Here is a 22442-nt window from a genome sequence, read left to right on the forward strand (position 1 = left end):
TTAATGCTATGTAGTGATTTTTTGAAGGTTTGGCAGCAGAGGGGAGAAATAAAAGAGTTTGGGTGCAGTACAGTATTGTGGTATTTCATTCTCTCCAGAGATCTATAATTTTATGCATGTTGAAAAAAATTTGAAGGAAACTTAATGTATGGAACATAAGGAATCAATTTTCTTCCATAAGGAATAAAAACCAAAAATTTAAAAAAAGAAAAAAAACCAACAAAAACAAATACACAAAACCAAAACAAAAACACACCTTTGGGCTATAAGCATTAAAATATAATTCCAAATTGAACCATCCAGCAAAACAGAATGCAGAATAGAAAGAGTAGGCAGAGTTAAAGAATAACCATTAATTTTTGTCTCTCTCCTCTTTGTAGTCATGTCTCTTAATTGTCACTCAATTTATTAGCACCCTGTAATTTTATGGCAATGTGACCATAAATCCTAAATATGAACAACAGCAGATGGAGATCCCCTCATCCCATTGACTGAGTCAGAATACAGGACATTACAAAAGTTTTTGTTGTGTTAGGTAAATGCAGAGACAGAGAGCAAGGTCCAAAAAAAGACAAGTAAAGTACAGTTAGAGTCCACAATAAAGCTAAGTCTCAAAAACACAAGCTTTCTTCAGATTTCTGCTGTTACGCCCTTGCCAAAAATCCCCTTCTGATCTCTAATCAAGAATCAGCTCAACCACATGCAGGGTAGCAAGGGTGACCCTGTAACTGTCATGCAGAAAACAACCTGGTATTGTGCAGCACCCCACTGTTCTGTGCCGACACAGAAGCATGGCTCCAGAAACAGCATTTACCTGCAGGTGATATTTAAAAGGAAAACCCACACATACCCTTTCAGGGGCCTTTAGTACAACATACACATTGTGTGGCCTGCAGTCTGGAATGGCACATTATATAATGCAGTGCCAGACAGGCTTCTCAGCACTTAGGTTCAAAAACAAGCACTAGACATAGCACATCCTTGATGTCAGGGTCTTTTTTGGCCAGCAGGAAGGGTATGGAAATGCAGTGTTATTTAAAATGGCCATTAACATCTGTCCTTTGACAGCAGGAGGCTGGACCTGCCTTTTCTTTGGGTATATCTTTACCCAGACTGGTATGAGAGCTAATGGCAACTACAACCCTCTTCTCCATTTATTTCTCAGCTTCAGAAAATGCTACATTGTGCTTGAGGAACAGAACTTCCACAGCCAGGAAAATTCCCTTGAAATATCATCAGAGACCTTTGAGAGATATAGATTTGGCACAAGACATGGTAAGGAGGTCACAGTTATATCAGGCATCCAATGTATTCACATCACACAAACCAAAGCAGGCAAACTGACAAGTTCCAAATTTACAAGTTCCAATTTTACCACCCTTCTTTTCTACAGACTGCCACCCTGCCTATTCTCAACCCTTTTTCTCCTTAATGGATGTTACAACACCCAGGAAAACTGCCTTCCCATGGCACTGACACAAGGAAATCTGCTTGCACTTATGTCTCTCAATGCTGTACATCTCTTGTCCCTGTAGTATTGTCAAAACTCACCCAGACCACAAGAAAGGGAAAATAAACAGGTTAAAGGTATTGCCCATCAGCAAACACCTTCACAAAACATCCAGTTTGTTCAGATCAGCATTTTGGGGCAAATTCCCCTCCAGGAGCTCTACTGCAGATCTCACAGAGAGTTCTAGACTTCAGCATACTTTGTTCTCAGTGAGGGGAAGCAGAAACTTAACCAGCAGAGGAACACTGCTCCCCAAAGCTGGGAACTGAAAGTGTTTACTGTTCATTTTCCAAAAATTCAAGCATCTTAAGACTTTCAGAGGGGCCTAAGAGAATTAGGTACTTTAAAACCCATTAGGTACTTCTAAACTTATAACTTCTAAATATAAAATTTATATACCTCTATTTTCAAGTCTGCCCTGAAAGACATTTAAGGTGGGATTTTTTCCTTTAATTTACTATTCTCAGGCTTGGTGCCTTATTTTCAGTGGCCACTATGAAAGGTAACTCAGATTTCTCAGTCAAAGCCTTTCTGGCCACCAAGAATTTACCACTGTGGTGGCTTGGTAGGGCTAGAATTTCTCTCAGCAAGTTTTCAATCTTTTTTCAGTCATTTACACTGTAAATTATTGTCTTATTTCTTGAGAAAATAAACCCAAAAACTCCAAGCATATGAAGAATCCATCATTCAGAAATAAAAGCAGATTAAATTCCTGATTATTATGAAGTAAATATCCCAGGATCCATTAGCCTAACAAGAACCCCATTTGCAGCTTAAAAAAAACAAACAAACAAAAGTGTGAGAAATTATGCATCTGTTCCCACCAGCAGCAGGAAAAGCTAGGAGCAGGCTTGCACCCAGACAGCTACATTTTGGGTGCCAATATTATATTAATTACATTAAAAATGGAAAAACAGAAACCCTTCTGCCTTCTTCATTTAGCTCATAACCACTTTTTCCCTATTTTTTCTAGAAAATGAGTGTTTTTCCATTTAAAAGGTGAGAGCCTCTCTGTAGTTACAAGTGGTACTTTTTGACTTTCTTAATACAACCCTGTGGCTACAATTAACACAACGGATAAATAGCAGATCAAATTAAGGTCTGATCCTGTTTTACTTATAGGTGCAATCCTCACAATAAATTGCAGGTTAAGCTGTTGGAGGTAAATGAGGAGAGGTGGAAAGCATGCCTGAATTTTAAGTGTTCAGACATTAAAAGCAAGCCTGAGAGAGAAGATAAGCGAATATCTAGACAGAAAATTTGAAAACTTCAGGAAGCTTTAGTGATTATTCTGAGATTCCAAATGCAGCAGATTTTGCACAAAGATTTAAGAAAAGGCAGGAAATGTGAGGGTTGTCTATATGAGTTATTTAATTCTTACTTTTATCCCTCACTTGGGAATAACATTTTCAGAAAAGAAAAAGAACATTATTTTTCTTCTCATTATTTCAGAATGCTTTAGGTTCATTTCAGAACCCCACTGTCTTTGAAGTTTGGGGAATAAGGGAACACAGACTGTTTCCATGCCTGGTCTTATTGTTGTGGAAATCCACTACTTTAGCCCATTAAAAATGAATAAACAACTGAACCAATTTGAAGTTCTCCTCAACCTGAGACTTTTATGGGCATCTTAAGGCTGCATATTGTCTGATATGTTCTGTTTGCAATTCAATCACAAACTTCTTGCAGTACAAGAATCAAAACATTGCAAAAAAAACTGTTTCTAAACATTATCAGGCTAAGGATTTTCAGGGAAGTATTAATGAAGGAAGTCAGCTTTATGAATGATTGTCTGAGGCACCTAACATCTAATATGAATCCTAGGATTGTGTCTAGAAAAATCCTGTGCACTTACTGCCAAATGCTGAAGGAACTGTCCTCTTCCCATGACACAATTCACAGCAGGGCATACTCAGAACTTCAGAGAAGCAACCTGGTATATCAAAAACAAACAAACAAACAAATTACCAGGTAATTTAAAATAATTCACTATCCTTTATACCATGAAATCTTGACCAAAAAATATATTTTTTAACTCTACTCACCCAAAAAGCAGTGCTAGTGAGCTCTTTTACATTCTTCATCACAGCACTTTCCAAACAACCTGTGCCTATTGAGGTTGCTCAGTTACACCAGAGATCTTTGGTTTTTTCTCCATTAAACATTAGAGCACACTGTGAGGAAAAGAACATGCTCAAAACCTTTGTCCTTTGTTTCTACTGCAAGAAAGACAGAAAAGATCAGTACACTGGTGTCAGCTGGGGGCACTTAGCTCATCAGGTCCTTGGTATCATCAATCCAACAAGAACCAGTTGTGTGGTAGAGCCTAAAGGACAGAGCCCACAGCTCTTCTGTTTACACTGCATCATTGGTAGCATGGGGGTCCTACTGGGGGTGCATAGACACATTCAAAACCAATTCCTCAGCAGCAAAGGCTGAAGTAGGACAAAAGGGAGACTGGGTCAAAATTTAAAGTTGTAAGTTGAATCATCAAATTTTCTCTGACTCTTTGTCTATTTTGACCACTGAATTACAGAAGGAATAAAAACTGTTGTCCTGCCACTCTCCTGAGGTCTTTTTGAAGGCACTTTTGGTTCCAGCATCACCCTGGAAGTCACAGCATTTGCTCTGTGCTCCTCACATCCCTTCCCAGTGAAACAATCCCTCTGCAGCCTCTCCCAGGGGCTGCCCATAGCTCCGGCCACCCAGTGCCAGCACCCTCAGCAGACGTGGTGCAGTAAATGCTGTAAACACTCCCTGCTTCCCCTCAGGTCATAATAAACCCAAAATAATCTGTTGGAGAGGGACTGGAGGCCCCCTGAAGGGATGGAATGCTGTGTTTGTTCCTCGTTCCTCTGTTTTGGCTGCCCTGTGGGAGGACAGGGTGAAGAAGACAGAAGGAATAGTGGTGGGTAGGGATTCCACAGGGCAGCTGAGGGTCTGGAGGGGTGGCAGCCCTATCCCAGCACATGAGAGATGCCAGCAGCCCTTGCCCCCTTCCCTTCTGTCATGGGCTGGACTAAGAACAACATAATGGCCAACTTAGCAGTCTTCCCCATGGAGAGGTAGCAGCTGGTGATTTCTAGGAGTTATATTAATTTTTCCATAATTTTGTAATTTTAGAGGGCCACCTTAAATAACTGATGAATTGCAAGTAAGGCAAAAGAACATTAAACCATCTATCATAGAATAAAAGAGCCATTAATCTTTTAGGAACTGTTACACATTCACACTCGTATACACAGAAGAAGGGAAGTGGTGCCATTCTTAGCACAGATTGTTGCAGCTCAGCACAATAACATTATGTGAATATTCATACTTATTTATTTTCCTTGAAATAAGACCTTTATTTCCTTAAAGCTGCTAGGATATCTGGTGCTTCCCTCCTGTAGCTGGTGTTATATGAAGTCACAGCAGTGTTAGGGGGGTTCTGCAGGTTCTGTTCACAGGAGCAGCTGATACAAATAAGATCATATAAACTAACTTTTCCTCACTTTTTTCTTTCAACCCATATTGTAGTTGCCAAAATCAGAAGATCTCTCTAATTTCTACAGTAACACTCCACAAAAGAGGTATCTTGTACCTAAAGGTTTTTCCAAAAGCCCTTTTCCCTGCATGATCTCTCAACACGTGGCAAAAGAGTTGCATTTCTTTTTTGGTGGGTGGGTGGATTTGGGGGGGATTTCTTTTTCCCTCTCCAGCACTTAGCCTTTGGTTTTCCCAGCAGCTGCAGCTATTCTAGTGGAATTAACTAAATCTGCAATCAAGTGTGGATTTCCTGATGTTTGAATAAAAGATATTTCATTGTGATTGAGTAATTTGATCATTAAAATCTATGATCTCCAGATTTTATGAATTAAGTCTGTTAAGTTTTAAACAGATACTGCAAAAATTGAGAGAAGTTTATCATCCTAAATATTTTGGATCATACGAGGGACTTTGCAATTCGGTTGAACATAAACTGACTGTTTTCCCTGATTTTATTCCATTAGAAAGAATAAATAGGGTTGTTGCAAAACTCCTCATCAAGGCTGTTCATTGGGATGCAAAATTAACTGTTCATTTTCCCTCAGCCATTTCATCCACCAAAATACCAGTCTGTGTTCCTGACTGGGAAAGGGTTGTACACATTAATAGCCCAACACAATTACTGTAAGTGCTGAGGATCATGAGAATGAGATGCAGATGTTGGCCAGGCTCAGATGCTCTCATTAGCTGTTATCTCCTGTTTCAACAGTTGAACATAAACCTACCGGGCCAGGAGGACTAGGAGTCTAACCCAGTAAGACAGTTACTGTGTTTTCAATTTTGTAACCTATTTGTGATTAATTAGTTGTGAACATACAGTAGCTACAAAGAAATTATTAGTCATTATGGGGGCTTAGTGACAGAGATACCTTTCCACTTGGTGATTGCAGTGTCTTGCAGGCAAGGGCTCTGCTGCGTGGCTCTGGACCGTAGCAGAACATTTTTCTGATTTTGAAATACCATCCCTGTGGCCTGACTTAAAAGGAAGCTTGGTCACGCATCTGAAGTGTGAGGTACCTTATGAATACAATTAAAGTTGGAAGTTGTAGAAGTAATGCAGGAGTCGGGGTTGTACACCTAATGCTTGCAAGTTTTGAGCTCACATCCCACTTTTGAAGCTTAAATTAAAATGCCTTCCTGGTTTCTTCACGCATCTTGAGAGTCCAAAAGAGTGGCAAAAAAAAAAAAGACACAAATAATCACCATGTTTTTATTTTGCAATTTGATTATTTGAGGAGCATTATTTGAAGCTCTAATAATAACCTTTTTCTTATCCAGTGATCCTTTGCTGATGAAATAAAAGAGCAACCAAAAGTCCAAGAGGTTTTAATACAAGTTAGAGAAGCTTTTAAACTTTGTGGTGTCAAAGTAAATTAAATTGTCCCTAAGTAGTCCTTAATACAGCTGACCACAGTGATTTCTACAGGGCAATTATGGTTTACTGTGTCAGTCATCCAGCAGGCATTAATACAAAGCAGAACAGCTCTGAAGAAGTTTGTTATGGACTGTCATGTCAAGGAGACCAGTGCTAACCTGAAACGGCCTTGATATTATTAGAACTTACTGAGGGTCAGATTCCAATTAATCCACAGATTTAACAGTCCTCTGCTGTAGTGGGTCTTGATACAATTAAGGAATAATAGATGACAGGAAGGATACTTCCTGGCTGCCAATGACCGATGGCAGTATTTGAAGGCCCTTAACCCAGCTGGTCATTAACTGCTCAGAGACACAACCTGGAGCTCATATTTTCTATTATAAACCATATATTAAAGATATAAATCAACTACTACTTTTTCCTCCTCCTCCCAGTCCGTTTGAGCTGCTGCTGTTGGGCTACTGTGGTAGCAGCTAATCACCATGAGAAAATCCCAGCGGGGAGACAGGCTCGTGCTGTACCTTGGAATCTTGAAAACCCCATACTGCAGCCATCCTGAGGGCTCCCAGGGAACCCGCAGCTGGTGAGCAGAGTTTTTGCTCAGCCAGAGGGAGAAACATCTGAGAGCAAGAGAAAGGACCAGAGCAGCAGGGGCACCTCAGTTTTCGTATTTGTTGTGCTCTGTCACTTGTTTGGTGCTTCCAGAGCAGTAGGGCCCTACTGTGATGATTGGAACAACCATGGTAACATAGGAGCTTATTTATTATATTTATTTCAGCAAGTTGGCCAGAGGTGCTGCTCTCGCCAGCACCAGGAAATGCAATGTGCTGCTCTTGCTGTATGGGTTAACCCTCAACACATGGCCTTGTCCAGGAGATTGCTGTACATGTGGAGACAGCCCCCTGTCCTACATGGCAATGAGTGCACATTTTTTTAGATTGACACCCAGAGATGTCACATGCACAGTTTGTGTCTTACTGCTGCAGGAAGCAGCGACCTTTTGTAGCCATTGCTCTGTTTGCTTCTTGTTGTACTTGTGTAACAACCCAGCTGACAACACCAGTGTGTTCCAGATTACTGATCAGTCCTCACAGCTGCAGATTCCGGTAAGAAGAAGGAGAAAAATCACATGGTAACAGGTGTGTGTGGGGAACAGAGGAAATAAATTGGATTAAATTGCACAAGTCAATATTTATGTATTTCTCCATTATAGCATGTTGGTCAGACTCCTCATTACCATCCACTGTTGACTTTGAAGTATTCCACCACACAGCTTCATAGTGCAGAATGTCATTTTTGGGAAGTCCACGTATGATGCTCTGTCCAAGGAAGAAAGGATTCTGTCCCACTTGGATGTTTCAGGGTGGTTTGTGCACCAGCTGAAACGTGACTAGAATCTGATGTAATGTACAACCAAAAGGCTCTGTTCCATTTCTGCTCCAGTACAGTACGCTTCAATGTAATTTATTATTTTCCTATGAGAACCATGACTAATTGCTAAGTCATGAAACCAATCACAACACATCAATGGCAGCAATTTACAGACATGGCAATATGGCAACTATAGGCTTTTTGTTGTTTAACTTTGGTTAGTTTGTTTAAAGTTATGTGCCGCAGAAAAGGGAAGGCAAAGAAAGAAGAAACAGGAGAACTGTTTTGCCTCATTTCTCCTCATGAAAAATCCTTCTGAGATTATGTTGCTACCAACAGCACTTCCTGCACACAAAATTGACAGTATTCAGTGTGTATTGTCAAATTAGATTAGTTATCATGGATGTCTTTTACAGCGTGTGGTGTTAATGGATTTCAGAGGCTGAAAAATGCCTTCATAGACTAGAAAGACATGGGCAAAATGTAAGAGCTGTAAAATTCAGTCATCAAATTTACAGGAGGCTATCAGCTGAACAGGCCTAGTTGCATTTTCCCATGAACTCATCATGGTCAGTCTTTAATACTAAATTCAAAGGAATAAGGGATGCACAGAAGAAATCACACACACATCTCATAAAACAAAATTTATCTTTAATTTGTAAGTGTCAACAGCAGTACAAAAGATGGAGTGATGGTGAATAGATTAAGGGTAGAGAGGACAGTCTTGAGGTAAATGAGCATAAATAGGCAGTCTTATAGACACTCCCCTGAGGGGTCTAAACCCCTATCATGGCATATACTGTATCACCCAAGGATGACATGTTTAACATATCAGGAAAGCACCTTGTGCAAAAAAAAAAAAAAGAAAAAAAATTTTAAAAATCCCTCCCACCCGAAACATGTAGGTAAGGTGCCAACGTACACCAGAACATACTGTATATGGACAGTGTCTTTCAATTTTGTCTTTTCCATCAATAACTGAGGCAGAGGAGGAGAAGACTCTTAAAAGTACCACTGAAAGATTATTTAATATTTAATTTACCTCACGTCAATACTGCACAACAAAATCCAAGAAGTCTGTTTATGCAATGAAGCAGAGCTAAGAATAACTATTCTCTTTTTTAATCTGAGAACAGATTTTTTTTCTTAAATCAATATCCTTAGCAAACTTTTTTCTTTCTTTTTTTTTTTTCTTTTTACTGTACCAAGAGGAGAGTGTGAGATGTGATGGCAACCTTTAAGTTCATTTAAAAACTTTACACTGGACTGTACAAGATTTTTTTTTTGATAAACTATTTACATTTTCAGACTTTAAAACATATTCAAAGCAGCAATAGACACTAGTTTTTCCTCTAAACGCCCAAATAATTACCGGCCATGGGCCCAGGTAGGTACCTGCACTGTATATAGAATTTCTACAAAGAAAACCTGCCCATTAAGTAGCCAGTGGCTGTTAAACAAGCAGCCCTCGCCAGTAAGAGCTGCACCCATGGTGTTGCTATAGGAATCAAAGCATAGTACCTTGACAAGAGAGTCTCAGTTGTCCCAACAGCTCTACACAAACTTTACAATTTGAAACAGCAGCTAGCATGTCAGTCCAGCATGTCAGTGAATTGTGCTGATTAAATTAACATAGAGTACAATCTCACAATATACATCACAAACAAATTACAATGTCAGGAAATAAGAGTTACAGTAAGATAAGTTATGTAGTAACAGCTTATAAGCTTGTCTTAATGTAATAAAAAAAATTTTACATGGGAAATACAATAATGAATGAACATAAATGCTAAGCATTCTAGTTTGCTACAAGCTGAAGAAAGGTACAAGAAAAAAAAACAACATTGCTTTCTGGAAAGCAAAACACAAATGACAAAGGAAGACAAACGGAGAATGCACACTAGCAGGTCTGCAATGTGCAGCATACAAACAGTTAAATATTTGCACATTCCCCATACTCCAAGAGCACCAAGGACCTCACTTGTGGTTTTTAGAAAGCGGAAATTACAAAGCAAGCCATGTCACTAAGTTGCTTTATAGCTTTCATATTGCCATAAATACCAATTTGATAAGTTTTCCTTCAGCCCAGTTCACCCCACCCTACCCCTTTTTACCCAGCGTGTGAAATCTCAGAATCCTTCTTTGTCACCATTTCCAACAATTCTGGTAGTTAAGAAAGGGCGTTGGATTAAAATGAAATTATTTTCCATTCACATTGTTTTTTCCTTCTGTAGCAGAGCATTGCTACATATCAAAAATGTAGCTTGATCTGAGAAAAATCACAGATTTTAATGGGTTGTACCAAAAAAAAAAGTTTATAAGACTTTTTTTTAAAGAAAAAAGTGTTTTGTAAATGATCAAATGAGGTCATATAGTATTATTATTTTAAAAGAACATGCTTAAGTGCCACCTTGAATCTTAAAAAAGCATGCAAAACACCATGGGGTCCAAGCCCATTCATTAACTTCTCATAAAAACATGAAGAACTCTATCATACATCCTGCTGGCTGCATCTCCAGTGCAGTTGTTCTTACTGTGACTCTGGCTCAGCAAAGCTCACCCCACTTAACACCAGCACTGCACTGGTCCTCGTGACCACCGTGGAAGTACTATTAACATGCTTCGTGTTAGGCAGGTAGGTAGGTGTTTTTCTGGGGGAGGATGGGGTCTAAATCTTGTAGAATGTTTTGCTGGGAGATGATTTTGAAATGCCATGCCTTTGACGTGGCCAAAAAACAAAATGCAGAAAGCCATCCCGGAGATTAGATGGCACTGGGAGGTGGTTGTGTTGTGTTTATCCAAAGCAGAGGCACACAGTGGCTGCTGGACACTTTGCCCAGGGTGGAGTATTTACTGGGGCTAATGCTGCTGTTGGGTTTGCATTTCCATCCCAGAGCCATCCCTCTGTCTTTGCCCTCCCCCTGCACCTGAGTACACTGGTTTAGGAGCACTGTGTCGGGATCCTGTGAATGCTCAGCAGGTGGTTTCACAAGCTAAATGGTGATGCCCAAACATACAGGCAGACCAGAATCTGGCCAGTTCTCCAGATTTGCTTCTGCACATAAACCCTGGAAAGCAGTATGGTTTCCATTGGGACCTTTCTCTTCCATTTTTATAAAATAAGAAGTGAACTATTCTGGCTGGAATCAGATTGTTTGGGGAGTCTCCTTCTCTTGAATATAAGTATTTAATAATTTTCCAAAATAAAATATATTGAATCTGTTAATTAAATAAACTGTTCACAGAGAAAATAGTATTACTATATTAGTGCTCGAGAATGGAGTTCTTTTTCCAGTCAGTTTCTAAGGGGCCTCAAACACAAAGCCTAAGAAGCAATTCCATGAATCCTCTTTGTGTATTGTGTGAACAATTTCTCTGGTGTTATGGCCTAATGTAACAATAACACGATTAAATGGATGTACAACATAAAGGTTTGATATCACTGAGTCTTGCCTGCGTTGCAAGGGCCATTTCAGTCATTTTAATCTTTCAGGGATATGCTTTTGACTTCCAAATGCCATTCTTGTTAAGTAAAATATCTCATTGGTTTTACTTGGATTCAGAAGACTGTGTTTCCCATCAAATGTAGCCAAAATTTGGCATGTTTCATGTATCAACTTTCTAAAAAAGAAGAAAGTATTCCCTATTTGTGGAATATGTTATTAAAAATTAGAGAGAGCACAAGTGAGGCATCTTGCTGTCCCAGCTACAGGTCCACAATACTGTGCTCACACTGCGGGTGTAAATTCAGCATCTACATGAGGTACAGTGACTTGTCAGCATTTAATATGGACCAACATACACTGATATAGAACAAAAGTAAATACATAACTTATACTTCACTAAGTATCCATGAACAAAAAATAAAATTCTATTTCCTATGTTATATTTACACAATTTAAAAAAAAATCTAAAATGAGATGGCAAATTCATCAAAAAACTTTGTTTTGAGCTCCGATTAATAAAGTAAAAATGTTGGGTTTCATCCTTATGATTGTCCTTCCTTGATTTCTACTGACATTTTAGAGCCAATGTCGGCTAATAAATAGAATAACACGCTCATAGGCACAATTCAGATTCAAATATGTTCCTCCCACTCCCCCAGCCAGTAAATGCAATTTTTACCAGCTGGTGATTCCTGAACAGCCAGTCATTTTCAAGAATGTGGCTTTAACATACAGAGCATCAGCATTGAGGCAGGGCTGGAGCTAAAACAAAGTGTTCATACATACATGTATTTTGCATAAATAAATGAAATAACAAGACATAAAAATGACTCAAATCCGGCAACTGTGAGGCAGGCCCACACGAGTCGAAACAGATGACTTTTGTTCATGTAGTTTTCGTACAACAGTTTCACATTAGTCAGAAGTGATAAAAAATACCATTTATATCCAGTGCTTATAACACTTACGAAACAACATCTGTGAGTGTGTGTTTTTTTTGTACTACAAGCAAAATCAAGTTTCAGTCCTAAAGAACAGTCCTTTGTTCTCCACAAGCCTGCAGAATATTATTTTGGCATGGTCATAAAATTAAAAAAAAAAAAAAATTAACCAACTAATCTAAATGTTTGCCTTTGTGCAAAAAAAATAATTACATAAAATACAATGCTAGCAATACAGCATTCTACCTATGCAACAAAACCAGGAAAAAAAAAGAGAGCAAGAGAGAAAGTGACGTGGGGGGAGGGAGAGATACTTCTAACTGGAGAATTGTGTAAGACATTAATAAATAGTCTTTTTTTTTTTTTTATGAAAGAATGATGTCCTCCCCCCAATCTGAGCTGAATGTATTAAAACCAGTTCAAATTCCCAAGCTATTTTAACACAAAAAACCACTTTCTATCAGTACCTTAGCCAGCTTAAAGAGGACGCTCACCAGCTAATGACACAGCATATGCCTTTGAAGACTTGGCTAGACCAGTTTATTGCTTATTAGACATGGACTCAGAACACAGTTAAATAAATATTAAAAATATAGCTTTTTTTGTTCCAAATTACAAAATGGTCAGAGAAATTTGACCATTGTGTTTCTATGCCATTATCTTTATAAATTGTCCTGTAAATTGAACAATCTTCTTTGTCTTTGGGGGGGTCGTTCTCTCACATAGAAATATGATTCCTACAGTGGCAAAAATGGCTGTTTCTGGCAGGACAGGGATCAGTGGGGCTGTCAGGAAGGAGACTGCTCTTCCACAGGGCATCCTGCCACTGCAGCTCACAGGAGTGTCTGCAGAGCAGGATGCACCAGGACAGCCAGACTAACACAGGCTACTTTTGTTGTCTGAAGCAAAACCTGTGCAGCTCCATGAGAAGATGCTCCCAGACTTCCAGAGAAGCTGCTCTAGGCCCCCTGGTACCTCTCAGCCTCAGGCTGAATTTATCACCTGTGTGCTGAACACAGCCAATTCCCATTAAAAGCTGAGGGAGTTGAGGAGCTTCAGCACAGTTATTCATCAGGCCTACTGGAACTGTATGTATATATACAGTGATCTATTTGTGAGCAGGAGTGGAGTATGAGGGGAAAAAATAAAGGCAGTTTCTCCTCTGTCTTTGAAATCTAACAGATTCACAGTCTTTGAATTGAATCTTGCATATTTCCCAGAATTTTCTCCAGTAATTGCATTGTTTCTAGAAATAATACAAACAGAAATTTTAATTTCTATAGCACCTTTCATCCAAAGATCCCAAAGCGCTTGACAAGTCACATTCCCACATGACTAATATACAATAAATATTTTTGATGACCCATTTTCCCACCTTTGCAATTAGATATTTGAGTGTCCCTCCCTTCCCCACTTTGAGTCTCACAAATAAATCACTGCATAAATCCTTAAAGTAGCACAGTTCCTTCAGGTGGCAATGGGACATGATGTACAGAGCCATGATTTGCCACAGGTTCCTCAGGCCCTAAAAATTCAGCATGGTGGACTGTAAATGCAGTTTGGATTTTACATCTGCCCTTGCTGTCTAAGTATAGAGGTTTATAACTATAAACACATTTCTAGGGGTATTTGTACTCTATGTACATATAAAAGTACTCACTTTATTTTGCAATACATATAGCAGAGTGTTTCCAAGTGCTCCTTGAACATACAGTGTTAGAGGAACAAGTGAATTTCTCATTCATAAAGGTCATATTCATTTTAGTAGCAGGTGCACTTTTATTTTCATATACCTGTGTGATTTAGGGAAGGGGAAATAAGAGGCTCTTTAAAATATCAATAAGGAATTGTAAGTGTAATGCCACCAACTGTACTTTTAAAAATAAATATTAAGTATTTGGACCCTTGACATTCTGGAATGAATAAATTATTTAAGAGAAAATGTGTTAAGACTGAATGCAAGGGTTAAAAGCAAGGGGATAGAGAATGTAATCAGAGGTGGCCTCACACTGCTAAGACAGGCCTGTCCATAGCTGGTGATCGCTCTTTTGTGCTTACTTAAAATTTCACACTAATGGCACATCAAGAGGCAAAAGCAATTGGGCACATGCACTATGGCAACCATGTTCACTAATTAAGAATATCCTGTCTCCAGATTCCTGAGTACTTTACCATATTCTGGAAAAAAATTAGTTTTATATATAATTTTTTTTAAGATGCCAAAGGATTGTCTAAGACTTTACAGTGTCTCTTTTAAGACTTTTTGTTTAAATGTTAAGATTCAAAAGTTATGAAAAGTTTGGCACATCAGAAGTTCAGCTATACATATGGAAAAAAAAATGGAATTCAGAGACTATTTTTTAAAGACAAGCTATGATGCACAGGTGTGCACACTTGCGGACTTGTTCTGTTTCACAATATGAAATCTGCAGTTTTTGTTTTCTAAAATAATCCAGAATAAAAACACATTCACAACCTGTAGGCTGGCACAGCATACCTGAGTGAGAATGTATAACCCCCATCTAAAACAGTAACTTAAACCTTTATCAGCATCCAAACGGAAAAAGACAAAAGGTAAGACTTGTAAGACAGCTATTGATTCATATAAGTTCTCAAGTCCTGATGTCTGATATTTATGTCTTCATCTAAATTAAAAAAAAACAAAACAAAACAAAAAAACCCAAGTTCATGAAAAATCAGGGAAACAATCTGTCTCACACAATAAGAAACATTTAAGACCATTCTGCTGATGTAACTGTAGGAGCCACACATGCATGCAGGCTCTTTAAGAACTTTTGTTCAAAAAAACCCCAAAAAAACCCAAATGAGTCTGAGTACTTTAATTCTGCAAACACTCCTCAGTTGGCACTGACTGCCTCATGGGCTTCGTTTTCACTACTATAGTCTGATTTGGGATCATCCTCATAGTCCTCGTACATTTCTATTTCATCCTCTCCGTTTATCATTTCATTTCCAGGAAGGCTTCCGCTGTCCGTCTTCATACCATAAGTGCTCTGGATGACAGGGATGCTGGGCTCAGGGCTGGCAGAGGTGCTGGAGCAATCTGATGTCATCTGAGGGGACGGCGTGGTGGTCGCCATGGTAATAGCACCAGGGTAGACAACTCCTGTTCCCGTGGTGATTGGAATCTGAGGCTGTTGTCTGGAAGGAAAAACAAGAGGGAAGTGTCACTGCCTGTGTGCAGAGGAGGGAAGACCTTCTGCAAGTCCAAAGGAAAGAAAAGCAGGTGGTTTCCTAGAAAGGCTCCATGTATTCCCCTGGGCTTACAGTCTTCTGTGGTATTGGTTCATTATCTCCCCCAAAGGACAACTGGGAACTGAAGTGTTTTCAGTCACTACCAGACATCCTTTCACATGTTTGTTCAAGCCACAACACAAACCAGCACTTGGACAGAGACCATCAAAAGGCTTCAGGCACCGTGTGATGCCTGCCTGCTACCATAGACACCATGTATCCAAAATCTAAACTCATGGCAAGACTTCTGTTAATGAGAGGACCTCAAGATTACCTAAAAGGGCAGACAGAAACTGAAGTACCTAATTTACTATGTAAGAGCTAGGTAGATTCCTACAGCACTTAGACATTCTTTTGACATTTGATTGCTGGGTTTTGATTTTTATTTGGATCCATCACCAGAATGCCATTTGCTTTTTCAGGATTTTATGTTTAAGATGTGGGATTTGACGCAAAGTACTTGATAAAAAAAACAACAAATCTGCCCTGGAAGATGCTGATTTTGTATTGACTAGTTATTGAATGTACATGCCTATTTGCATAATCTATTTAAAGAATCATGCATTTCAATGTATTCCAACCTTCTTTAGAGAAATATTGACCCAGTAACAGTGAACTATTATAGATTTTAGCAGGAGAAACAGTATCAGGTATGTTTGAATAGTCTAAGGAATATCCCTTGACCACTGTGTCATTCCATGCTAAATTCAAAAGGACATTTCATAAATCAGTCTCATAATTTCCTAACCATTGGCTAAATCAATACAGAAAATCATGTTAAGCTTATTTTAAAAACCCTAAATGTTGAGTCTTTATTGTTCATTGATCAGACTCTAATTTTGATAAATATCACGCTAGAGAGTTACAGGGAAGCTTCAGTCCTTCAGGTTTGGGTAGTGATACACTGAACATACCTTTCAATGTATTCCCAACCTTCTTTAGAGAAATATTGACCCAGTAACAGTGAACTATTATAGATTTTAGCAGGAGAAACAGTATCAGGTATGTTTGAATAGTCTAAGGAATATCCCTTGACCACTGTGTCATTCCATGCTAAATTCAAAAGGACATTTCATAAATCAGTCTCATAATTTCCTAACCATTGGCTAAATCAATACAGAAAATCATGTTAAGCTTATTTTAAAAACCCTAAATGTTGAGTCTTTATTGTTCATTGATCAGACTCTAATTTTGATAAATATCACGCTAGAGAGTTACAGGGAAGCTTCAGTCCTTCAGGTTTGGGTAGTGATACACTGAAACCACAAACACCCTGTGTAACACACCACTGAAATAGTTTGCAGTCCTGCCACGGCTGGTACTGCTAGCCTGACTCTTACAGCCTCTGCACAGCTTGAGAAATTCAAACATCTGTTGTGTTAGTCGCGTACACCTGGCTAGCAGTGAGCAAAAACGCAGTAATTCATTTGACACAGTCATTATACTCCTGTTTGCAAATGATGATTTGCAGATGATTTACAAACAGCTTGGGATTTTTCACTAAATTTTCACTTTTTAAATGGTCTGATAAATGTTCTGTGAAAACAATTTTCAGCCAGTGTATTTGCTTGCAAGTGATTTTCTGCAAACATCTTTCAATACTTTATCCATAAAATTGAACACCTACCTCACATGGGAACATTCCTGGTTTAGGATTGCATGTTTTCAGGAGTATAAACTATTACTACTAAAAACCCACAAGTATCTCCTCCACATCTTTTAGACACAGAAAATGTTCACATTAATGAATGTTTCCACAAAACAAAGGAAAAAGAAACCCACACATGCTCAACAGAAAAATCTATGTGGTTGTCACCAGGCCATACACACTTAATTCTTTCTGATCTGCCCAACTAATAATCTTTCACTGATATTTCTTAGAATTAATAAATTCACAAAACAAAACAATACCAGTTGTTCATCAAAGAATACCATCATATCAATGCCAAATTATGCTTTGAGAAAAGTTTTCACAACTCCTGTAACAGAAGTTGTAGAACTGACTCAAAGAATGATTGAGCCAAAGCTGCTGCTGTGTTACAGATGACATTAAGTATGAGAACACTAATATCCACCTCTATACCTCTCCTCCCCCAAAAGTTTGTGTTTTTTCAGAAGCAAATTTCCTTTTTGCAAGCAGCAAGAACAATTTTAAAAGTCTGCTTAAGACAATGTTGTGAGATATGTTGATGAAGCGATGGTCATCAGTTAAGGCCTAAAGGACAGAGAAATCCTGGTATTTCAAACTCAGTCAGCAGAGCTCTTCTGCACATTCACATTTCTGTGGGACTGGGTACACTTATCCAAGTACCACCCATTTCAAAGTATAAATGGAGGTGGTCATCTGAGCATAAAGAAGCCAAATTCACAGAGGTACTTTTACTTGGGACCACACCACACAAATGCATGGCAGGCTACTGAATGAATCTAATTGTCAAAGAACATCATTGGTATAACAGGAAAGTTAAGGGCTTACTGAATTTGTCATTCATAAATGCAGTCCTTTTTTACATGTTAAACAAAAATCAGACATGCTGTGCATGCCTGCTGCTGGCTGGGTAATAACTTTAAATTACCTATATCTCACTGTGGAACTGTAAACATGTGGTAACTGTACCACCTAATTGGAAAGGGTCTCAAATTGCTACCCATTTGCTAGCAAAAAATTTTCTAGCACTTAACCATGGGCACCTACACACCCCCAGTAACTGGACACCTACCTCTGATTTAATACCTGTTATTATTTAGAGCTGATCAGGTTGTCACTGTAAATTCTGGTCTAGTTGCTACATTACATCCCAGAAAGTCTTATTTTAAAATATCACAAGCTATGTGGATGGCATATGTTACTAGAGATGAGTGTTATCATTTCCTAAGTAATTAAGTTCTTGTGGAGAGGAAAACAGATCATTTGTTTAAATTCCCACTACTCTCCCTGAAAGGAAGAGTTGGAGTTTCTAACCTACAACTCTGGCCATTATGTTTTCTTATATTGGTAGATCTTAAAGGCAGTCATGTTAATGGAGTCTTTTATTACATTAAATTCCACACATTTAATCATTGCCTCTAGCTAGAGGTTTACCAATCATAGAACCTTGGAGAGGGGAGATAAAAACATACTTTACCTGCAATCTACAGGTTACAATTCAGCTCAGTTGCTCATGGAAGTTTTCTGCCTGTTAAGATTTCCAGAAAGCAACATTAATCTTTTGGCCTCTTCAGATCCATGAGGAATGGTGGCACATCTCTAGGTACCCTGGCTTCAAACCACTCCTGTCCCCACCATCTCCTCTTTGGCAAAGAAATCCTCACGTGGACAATTACTGCTCTGCCAGCACCAATAACTTGCCTGTCCACTCAGGGGCTTAAGATTTGGCCCAAAATATTTAAGTAAATATAAAAATGTAAGTAACATGAAAATTCTTAGCCAAACTGACCTGGTCGCAAATTTGTGGCGTTAATATTCTTAGTATTTTTCTGAAGAACATTCCTCTTTTGACTTTTGCCAAACCAGCCAAACATTTAAATTGGCAAATGACCATTGTTTTCCGATCCCTTCCCAACCATTTTCTGACAGCTATTTAAATGTCTGAAGCAGAAATTGATTGCATCAAGCAAAACGCTCATATGTTACACACCCCTGAAACTTACATTCCCATAAGGAATGAAATAACAGTAAATCTCACAAAAGCACCCATTGTGTACTTGCTTTAAGTTCAAGCTACAGGAGTATAATATTACAGACTTATTCAAAACCATAGCCTAGCAACATTCAGACTACGTGTGTACAGTAGTTATAAACACTATAAAGGCTTTATTCTAAACATCTTACTCTGGTAAAGCACAGAAAAAAGTTCCTGCTTACATCATTTTGCAGAGAAATGTATATAGCATATACTTCTATTTAGAGTGTATTGGACTGTAAAAATGACTGAGCAATGAATTATCTTTGTAAGACAAGGCAACAAAGGACAGACTCAACTTAAAATATCTGAATTTATGGTTTATATATGATCCATTTGTTATCTCACATTTATTTATGCATTACAAAAAACTACTATTGAGGAGAAATTGTAAATCACTTGAAGTCTGTTTGGGATTAATTTATGCTGAAGGTATCATTCAAAGTTCCATTAAAAATTTTACTATTAAAAATAAGTCAATTATTTTAAAGACCTAGCTGGCTTCAGATTCAGCTTCCTCTAGATTGAAAGCAGAAATTTTTTAACATACTCTGCATTAAACATGAATTATTTCTGTATATTATCTGCCTCATTTGGAACAAAATTCATTCATGTAGGGATGCAATAGAAGGCCTATGCACACTGTAAGTTCCACTCTGCTCTTTAAAATACTTGGCAGTTCCCAGATTTTGTTCTATTAGATGTATAACAATTATCTGAAAACATTAATTTCCTGGCCAATTTATTCCAAGAAATCTTCACTCTCTTTCAATTCTTTGTAGGCTTTTTTTCCAAAAATCAAAACAGAACCTGGCCCTTCATTAGCTTATTTCCCTATTTTATTTTAAATTTTGGCTAGTTTGTATCTTGAAATTCTTTAAACTCCCTTTTTGCATCTTACCAAAGTTTGTCAAAGACTGCGGTTCAGTGAAGTGAGCAGTGTGAGCCTTTTGTAACAAAAAAGTTTGAGCCATGGAGAACTCCATATTTGTGGTGGTGGGGAGCATTGTACCCATAGCAGAATTATCCTGTTAGCCATTGGCTCACCTAAGGGAGTCTGACAGGAACTAGCCTTTACTGGATTGCCTAAAACATAAACTAACATTTGGTATTAAAAAATTGCAAACACAATTATGAAAAATATTTTTTTTCTTGCTTTTTACTATTTCCTTTAGCCACCTGCTTTGAATGTGTATCTGACTCTTCACACATCTCCTACTTATCTTTTTATTCTGTGATTATATTTTGTTGCCATTTTGGTGTGCCCATTCTCAATTTAATTGGTTTGTTCTTTAAAACAAAAAAAAGCAACAAAAAACCCCCAGCAGTACTTCAAGCAGTATGAAGCACTTGGCACATTTCATTAGAGTCTATTTTGCACTTTTGTTCTCTATCTTCCACTGAAATATTTACTGTAAACACAGAGCATATTCAATCCGAAAAACCACATTTGTCTCTTATTTCACTCTGAAGAGGAAACAGCATCTCAACTCTCACGTCTGCAGTTCTGAAGGACGATTTATGTTGTTCCATCAAAACAGTGGAAAAATAATGGGGGTGTGAGGTCAGTTAGGAAAACTGTTCCAGCTGATGCTTTATGTGATATTTATGTTAAACACAGGGAAGAGTAAGTTTAAGAAGCTGGTGGGCTCAGTTACTGTGTTTCACTTAGTTATAATCTGATTTGGAAGAAATGTTGCTTTTCATTACTTAGTAAACTATTCTGCTGAGACAAATGATTCCATGTTTTATGTTCCAGTTCAAAAAAGATGTTCTAGTCTGGCTTTTTCACTAATTTTACTTGGTGTCTTCCAATAAGTTTGTTTTAAATTATTCTTGAGGGAAAAGGGGAATTTGGGACAACAGTGGGAAGTCACAGGGAAGCATGAAATAATTTTTTTTAAAATCCCAGCCTGTGACTCCTCAGGACCATAATCTATATTCACATTGAACAGCAACATGGATCTCATTTCACCTCCATTGCATGCATCCATTAGACTTCATACTCCCTTTTCCATCACTTGCACAACTAAAACTCATTGGTTTTGGTAAAGTCCAGTGCATCATCATATAACTGCACAGAGGTAGTTTACTTTAAACTTCTTCAACATTAGTAAGACACAGTGAAGTGGACTTAGCATAAATGGAAATTGGAAACAATCCCTTCAAAAATGGTGACATTTTCATGGTGTTCATGATCACACTGTTGGATATATGAGAAAGATGTTACATTTAGGTTGCACCATTTTAGTTTTGAATAGCTTTCAGTATATATATATTTTAACAGGAATTCACTCTTTAGGTAGGCACTTTTAGAAGATTCTTAAATCCATCCTTAATATTCACTCCCATTTAGCCATCACATTTAATGTGTAAAATGCTACTGCTTAATGCTGTTTTGAATTAGCAAACAATTCCCAAATTGTTCAGACTGCTGTTTTGGCATTTCTTTTGCATTTCTTGTCTAGATGTGATTTGGTCTGTCAATCTGCTTTGGAAGATGTAAGCTAGAATTTCATTCCCTCAATCTGAATATAATTTGTGATGTGCTGTATAAATTCAGATTTTTATTTAGAGTCCTATGTGCAATTTGGATGGAAGACTATTAGTAAACAATTTCCCTTAGACTGGAGAATAAAAAAACCAATGTCATAACTATAGACTGGAAGGCTATTTCAAGATATCAAAACCACTTCTATTTACTGATTGAAGAAAGAGCCCACATTGTTGCAGGCTGTACCACAAAATAATTGACTGCAACAGGAGTTCTGCATCCCAAGCCAAAAATGAGGGCACATAATCGACGTCAAGGTCAATTATCTGGTAGTGAAGTACCCAACAAAAGGAGACTATTGTGATTAGAGAAATAAGCAGAACATTGTGAATTTGGAAAGGCTGGCACTGGAGACAGCTTTTAGACTCTTTGTAAATCACCAGAAACATTGTGTTAGAGCACTGAGCATCACAGATTAATTCATAAAAAAAAAAGAAACAGGAGCAAGAAATCAGTTATGGTGCAGTTGTTTCACTGGACTTTTGTTATCTTTACCCTGTAGATGTTTCATAGCGCTGTTTTGTCTGATGAACACCAGAGGAAATACCCCTAAAAACACACACAGTATTCTTAAAACTGTGCCAGGATCTTTTTGGGCCACACATGTTGAGTTATAAATCTACCCAGTCTATCTATGAACTACTTGAAAGACTTCTTATAAAACTGATTTTTAAAAAAAATAAAAAATATGTACTTCTCTATATAACAGAAATCCTAGTAGCTTCATACCTTGATGTCATTCATTGTGTGTGTTCCTCACGCAACTGCTATTACTC

At 38.1% G+C, this 22442-nt stretch overlaps 1 protein-coding gene across 11 annotated transcripts in view; it reads right to left on the reverse strand.

Moving 5' to 3' along the window:
* Positions 1-8418: 8418 nt before the first annotated feature.
* The window catches only part of SOX6 (SRY-box transcription factor 6), a 375549-nt gene continuing 361525 nt past the window's right edge, over positions 8419-22442 (reverse strand). For 10 of the 11 annotated variants that reach the window (XM_039707456.1, XM_039707454.1, XM_039707455.1 and 7 more), the window contains one exon: positions 8419-15336. In XM_039707456.1, the coding sequence (XP_039563390.1) occupies positions 15033-15336 (304 nt within the window). In that variant the 3' untranslated portion in view covers positions 8419-15032. Of the gene's footprint in view, positions 15337-18554; positions 18606-22442 lie in introns of all 11 variants that reach the window. The other variant, XM_039707464.1, reaches the window with a different exon arrangement.

This window comes from Passer montanus, unplaced genomic scaffold, assembly GCF_014805655.1.
Source record: "Passer montanus isolate IOZ18808 unplaced genomic scaffold, ASM1480565v1 scaffold2, whole genome shotgun sequence".
Classification (NCBI taxonomy): Eukaryota; Metazoa; Chordata; class Aves; order Passeriformes; family Passeridae; genus Passer; species Passer montanus.